Here is a 7,046-nt window from a genome sequence, read left to right as displayed (position 1 = left end):
AAAGAAAGAAAGAAAGAAAGTAATTAAGTTAAATAAGGTGGGTCCCATATCTGGTAGAATTAGTGTCCTTATAAGAAGAGACACCAGACACTTTGGGAGGCCGGGGTTAAAGGATCAGTTGAGGCCAGGAATTCAAGACCAGCCTGGCCAACATGAGGAAACTCCCTCTCTACTAAAATTACAAAAAATTAGCGGGGCGTGGTGGTGCATGTTTGTAATCCCAGCTACTCCAGGTGTTCCAGAGGCTGAGGCACAAGAATCACTTGAACCCTGGAGGCAGAGATTGCAGTGAGCCAAGATCATGGCACTGCACTCCAGCCTGGGGGACAGAGCCAGACTCTGTCTCAAAAAGAAAAAAAAAAAAAAAACCAGAGAGTTTGCTCATGCACGCTCTCTTTCTCTCTCTCTCTGTGTGTGTGTGTGTCTGTTGCCCCCTGCTCCTCCCTCACACTTTGCCCCTCTATCCATGAGCATGTGCTAAGGAAAGGCTATGTGCAGACAAGTGAGAAGGTGGCAAGCCAGGAAGGGAGCCTTCACCAGAAACCAACTCTGCCAAACCTTGATCTGGGGTTTCTATCCTCCAGAATTATATGAAATAAATTTCTGTTGTTGAAGCTACCCAATCTGTAGTATTTTGTTATGGCAGCCTGAGCTACTAGCACAGTTAGTAAATGTGGAAGGAGGATGGTGGGTAGGCTTGTCACACCTCTGTCCTTCCTTCTGGATCTAGGTGCTCACAGAAGCTGGTTCTCCTCCAGCGGGGATCGTCCCTCCAGTGGGGGAGGAGGTTGAACATTGCCTGTGACTGATAGGTAAGTCCACCTCATTCTTCAGCTCCATCAGCAGCCCACTTATCTTTCACACATACTGACATCCGCTGACTTTGTTACTATTAGTATAAAAGGTGATATTTTGGCCTCTATCTGACTTGCTCTTCATTTTCTTTCCCAATTTTGTTACCACCAGGGTGGTCAAGAAGGACTGCTATTTGTTGAGCCCACTCTAGACCCCATGTACACATGGATTACAATACAAAACAAAATGGATTACAATACAAAATGTGAAAAACATCTAGAATATAATACTCTTGAAATTCAGAAGGCCTTTGGGTCATGATTCTCTTTATCATCATATTAGGATCAAGCTTAATCTCTGCTGGCCTTCTAAAAACAAATAACTTTTTTGTTTTGTTTTGTTTTTTGAGACAGTCTCGCGCTGTGGCTCAGGCCGGGGTGCAGTGGTGCGATCTCGGCTCACAGCAAGCTCCGCCTCCCGGGTTCACGCCATTCTCCTGCCTCAGCCTCCCAAGTAGCTGGGACTACAGGCGCCCGCCACCTCGCCCGGCTAGTTTTTTGTATTTTTAGTAGAGACAGGGTTTCACTACATTGACCAGACTGGTCTTGAACTCCTGACCACATGATCTGCCCACCTCAGCCTCCCAAAGTGCTGGGATTACAGGCGTGAGCCACTTGCCCAGCCAAATAAGTTTTTTTTTTAATGCCATATGGAATATTATTATCATTTATCTTTATAATAAATTTCAAATATAGAATGTTCCTCTAAAAGTGAATTAAAATTAAATGGAAATTGACTACAGTAAAAACAAATCAAAGTCAGGAGCAATTATGATGAACTTTCGATACTCTTGCTTTCAAAAACTCATCCCATTATGCTAAAACATAACAACAGTCAAAAGCTCGCATCTTCACACAAAAATATTTGAGTATTGTTCTGAGTAACACTGATGAGTACACTTTTTAAAAAATCGTTTAAAGAGAGAAAGATTTCCGCTCTAGAATTTTTGAGAATCTTCTTTATTTCCTTTTGGAGGCTACCCAATAATTTAAATTAGTATTCATGTCAGAATGCATCCCTGTCATAACTACTAGATTTTATCATTATACACAAAACAAGTTTAGAAAAACCTTGCTAAGGTGTCTTTTTTAAAAAGGAGGAAAAGAAAATAATTTGGGCAGTATTGAAGTAAAGTAAAAAGAAAACTGGATGGAGACACCTGGTCATTAACTCAAGTTCTGCATAGTTAACTAGCTGCATGATTTTAGATTTAGTCGTATTTTCCCTACCAGGAAAATGAGGGATAGCCTAAATGAAATAATATGTCACTGTACCTATGACGTGTGAGCATATTTCACTGCCTGGTATATACGAATGGGCATACAGAATTTTTATTAACACCACATTTAAAAGCTAAATGCAAAGAAGCTTTTCAGATTCCAGGCTTCTGAAGACAGCAGAATATATTAGATTTAACAGCCTCTTTCTACTATTTTCTATAAGCTTCCATTCCTTTTTTGGTTCTTTATAGGGTGAGACTGTGTCTAATGAAACTAAATTCTCAATCTGCACACCCCTATTACAAAGATAAACAAAAAAAGACATAACTGAAATTTTAATAAAATTTATAAGAAATTCTTTACCTTCATCAACAGAATCTGAAGTGCTGCTTTTGTCCAGAGAAAGATACTCATCTTTATTCAACTCCAGTGACTTTGATGGCACTCTAGTTAACTTCTTTTCCAAAGCTGGTAAGAGACTCTTTTTGGTCTGTTTTTCATTCTGGGACTCCTCTTTGCCTAATCCCTAAAAGGTAAACAATCCAGTTTCAAAATAAAAAACAGATTTAGCTTAGATTTTGCAGTGAGAACTTTAATATTAAACATACTTTGAAATATTGCGCTTTGAAAAATATTTACAGCATTTTGTTACACTCGCATCACATTTCCAATGCTTTTAAATGTCGGTCCATAAAATATGAGTAAATAATATACACCATTCTAAAGTCATCCTACACAATAATAAACAAGTTTATGAAAAACATCATAGAAAAAGAGCTTCACAGATCATATAAGTCACTTAGGCAGAAGGAAAAGGGGACAAAGGACAAAAATAATAGAACAATCCATTCTTCAGGGTAGACAAGGGAGAAGAACCAAACCCATTTAGCTTCCCCAGTCAATGCCTGCCCCATCATCTCAAGGAAGAAAACTCACCCATCTCTCAAGACCTAACGGGGAAATGGAAAGAAAATGGAGAGATAAAAGTCACATATGAGTACAGTGGGAGAGAGAAGATTAAAACAAATTAATTTCATAGCAAACTCATAAAAACACAATTGGCTTTGCTGCAACGGGACTAAGACATTAGGCATTAAGATGTATTTAATACATGATGCTATCTATACTTTCTGGGATGGTTTAATAAAGATGATCATCTCGACAATAAATTTAATGTTAGGCATTAAAGTATGATGCTATTGCTATGTTAGTATTCAAGTAAAATAGTACTGTATTATAACCAGACTTAGTGGAATAGTACAAAAAGTCTATATAAACTATACACAGAATATTTTCTTGCATTTTCTCTATGTACACAGATGAAAGAGAGCACTTTACTTCCTGTCCCATGAGACCCCTGAGAAGCACTAAGTAGCAGAATCAGCTCCAGGGAGGATACAGGTTTCCAATGGCCACCCAGATAGCAGAATAACAACTGGGACCCAGGACACAATTTATTAAAGGATTATATTACCCTAGTCAGAAGATTGATTCTTCAAGCAGAGATTATTGCTAAAATCAAGACTTGATTTATTTGGGAGTTCCACACTACAAAGCAACATGCCTATTTAGCAAACCAAGGACCCCTTAACAGATGCTAAGTAAAGTACACTTCTCTATAGCTCCACACTTACACTTCTCCTCTTGTTGCCAATTAAGTTCTATTTCCTACTATAAAGAATACAGATAGATGTTTATAGGAAAAGTAAGAGTCACTGTCTTTCAGTGGTTGATATCTGGATGACTTTTATTTATTTGTATACTCTACTGTATTTCATGAAGTTTTACAAAGAGTATTAATTTTATAACTTAAAAACATATTTTATTGGAAAAAAGTTATTCTTGACTTTTTGTTATTTCCAACTTTGTTAGAAGTGAAAATGAGGCAAAGCAAGTGACATACGATACTTGTAGATATCTGAGAATCTCATCACATGGCTCTTGAATGCAAACAGAAAAAAAATGGCTAAACTTCTATACTACTTGTATTCTATAGCCTGAAAACATCTATACTGAACACCAATGAATGTATGATCAATCTTAAAGCATTAAGTTATTCACTTTCCTTGCACCAGTAGTAAGTCACTAAGGGTCTCTAGATGAATAAGTTTTGCAAGAAACCCATAACACAAAACTAGGCTGAGGTAGATGCATGACTGGTCAAAACAAGTTGATAACATGCTGGCCTTCCACATAAATGTCTTTTCGTTCAACGTTTTCCCAACATTTACTCAGAGGAGATACTGGAAGTTCCTTGGGGGAGGGTGGAAAAGGATCATTACTGATCACAGGCAGATTCACCTTCAATTATAATTGCTTATGGTTATTGGATACTTAATGTGTGCTAGGAACTATTCTAAGTACAGTCATGCATTGCTTTGATGACAGGGATACATTATGAGAAATGTATCATTAGGTGATTTTATTGTTGTGCCATTGTCATAGAGTGTACTTAACAAATTTAGATGGTATAGCTTACTACACACCTAGGCTATATAGTATAGTTTATTGCTCCTGGTCTATAAACCTGGACGGCATGTTACTCTACTGAATACTATAGGCAGTGTAACATGGTCAGAAGTACTTGTGTATCTAAACATATGTAAACATAGCAAAAGTACAGTAAAAACATGGTATAAAAGATTTAGAAAATGGTACACCTGTTTGCACCATGAATGCAGCTTACAGGACTGAATTCTGTTGTTCTGGGTGAGTCAGTGAGTGAGTAGTGAGTGAATGTGAAGGCCTAGGACATTACTGAACACTACAGCCGACTTTATAAACATTGTACACTTAGGCTACAATATATTTACAAAAAAATAGTTTTTTCAATAATAAATTAAGCTTAGTTTACCGTAACATTTTTATTTTATGAACTTTTAAATTTTTAAAAACTTTCTGACTCTTATAAAAACACTTAGGTTAAACCACAAACAACTGGACAGCTGTACAAAAATATTTTCTTTCTTTATATACTTATTCTAAAAGTTTTTTTCTATTTTTAATTTTTTCTTAATTTTTTTTTTAAAACTTTTTTGTTAAAAATTAAGACACAAACACACACGTTAGCCTAGGCCTACACAGGATCAGGATCATGAATAGCACTGTCTTCCACCTTCACGTTTTGTACCACTAGAAGGTCCTCAGGGAGCTGTCATCTCCTATAATAACAATATTTTCTTCTGGAATTCCACCTGAAGGACCTGCCTGAGGCTGTTTCAAAGTTTACATTTTTTATATATAGAAGTAGAAAGAGTACACTCTAAAATAATGATTTATTATTTTATTATCAAGTATTATGTACTTATATAATTGTATGTGTTATACCTTTATAGGCCTGGCAGCACAGGTTTGTTTACACCAGCATCACCACAAACATGTGAGCAACCCATTGCATTACCATGTTATGATGGTACCTCACTAGGCAAAGGAATTTTTCAGCTCCCTTAAAATGTTATGGGACTGGCCAGGCACAGCGGCTCCTGCTTGTAATCCCAGCACTTTGGGAGGCTTAGGAAGGTGGATCACCTGAGGTTAGGAGTTCATAGGAAACCCCATCTCTACGAAAAATATAAAAAATTAGCCAGGCATAGTGGTAGACGCCTGTAATCCCAGCTACTCAGGAGGTTGAGCCAGGAGAATCGCTTGAACCCAGGAGGCAGAGGCTGCAGTGAGCTGACATCGCACCACTGTACTCCAGCCTGGGCAACAAGTGCGAAATTCCGTATCAAACAAACAAACAAACAAACAAAAATGTTATAGGACCAACACCACATATGCAGTCCATCTTTGACCAAAACATCATTATGCAGAGCATGACTGTATTTTCATATATACTAATTTATTTAACTCTTATTTAAAAAGACCTTATAAAGTATAATCCTTACTTTACAGTTGAGAAAAGAAAAGCAAAGGTTAAGTAATTAACTTATACAGTTAGCAAGTGGCAGAGGGATGATTTGAAGCCAAAGCCCTGCTCTAAATAAAGAAATTTAGCTCTGCCCCCAAACTTGCATCCCCATTCAACAGAACAAAAGCTCTGCAGTAGGAGCACTCCTAGTACTCAGAATATGGTTTCTAAATACCATTCTTCACTAAGAAAATCTATGGCTCATTAAGAAAATGGTTTGGGGCAGAAAACATACAAAATGTGCTTAGAATATACTGTTGTGCCAGAAAGAAAGGACATCATCAAAGATACTGGTCATTTCAAAAGACCAAAGGAACCAACCTGAAGAGGCTCCCATTGGCAGAGGGCGCAAACTGAGAATCAAATATAATGAGTCCAAGTGATTGAAGCTCATTGGAATAAAAAACTGAAGTGTTGGCCAGGCATGGTGGCTCACGCCTGTAATCCCAGCACTTTGAGAGGCCAAGGTAGGTGGATCATGAGGTCAGGGGTTCGAGACCAGCCTGGCCAACATGATGAAACCCCGTCTCTACTAAAGATACAAAAAATTACCCAGGCGTGGTGGTGCGTGCCTGTAATCTCAGCTACTTGGGAGGCTGAGGCAGGAGAATCACTCAAACCCGCGGGGTGGTGGTTACAGCGAGTTGAGATCACACCATTGCACTCCAGCCTCTCCAAGATGAGACTCATCTCAAAAAAATAAATAAACAAATAAATAAAACTGATGTGCTTACAATGATACTTGAGAAAATAAAAGAAGAAACTAAGTAACTGAGTATAATGCCTAGTAGTTAACTGGACCTGCCTGCTGAAAAAGCTTAAAAAGCAGCTACTGTTACTCAAGCATGCTGCTCAGGGGCTCATCTCCCCCCTCCAAACAGATTCTTTCTCCATGCTGTCCCCTTCTGAGAAAGAAAGAAAGAAAGAAAGAGAGAAAGAGAGAAAGAGAGAAAGAGAGAGAGAGAGAGAAAGAGAGAAAGAGAGAGAGAAAGAGAGAGAGAGAGAAAGAAAGAAAAAGAAAGAAAGAAAGAAAGAAAGAAAGAAAGAAAGAAAGAAAGAAA

The 7,046-nt window shown here is 37.9% G+C and overlaps 1 protein-coding gene across 2 annotated transcripts in view; it reads right to left on the bottom strand.

Moving 5' to 3' along the window:
* Nucleotides 1–7,046, bottom strand: part of GRAMD1C (GRAM domain containing 1C) — a 104,707-nt gene that overhangs the window by 38,161 nt on the left and 59,500 nt on the right. For both annotated transcript variants that reach the window (XM_023213533.1, XM_023213534.1), the window contains one exon: nucleotides 2,439–2,601. In XM_023213533.1, the coding sequence (XP_023069301.1) occupies nucleotides 2,439–2,601 (163 nt within the window). The remainder of the gene's footprint in view (nucleotides 1–2,438; nucleotides 2,602–7,046) is intronic.

This window comes from Piliocolobus tephrosceles, chromosome 2, assembly GCF_002776525.5.
Source record: "Piliocolobus tephrosceles isolate RC106 chromosome 2, ASM277652v3, whole genome shotgun sequence".
NCBI classification, from domain to species: Eukaryota; Metazoa; Chordata; class Mammalia; order Primates; family Cercopithecidae; genus Piliocolobus; species Piliocolobus tephrosceles.
The sequence above is the reverse complement of the archived record's forward strand: the minus strand, read 5'-3'. Positions and strand labels throughout refer to the sequence as shown.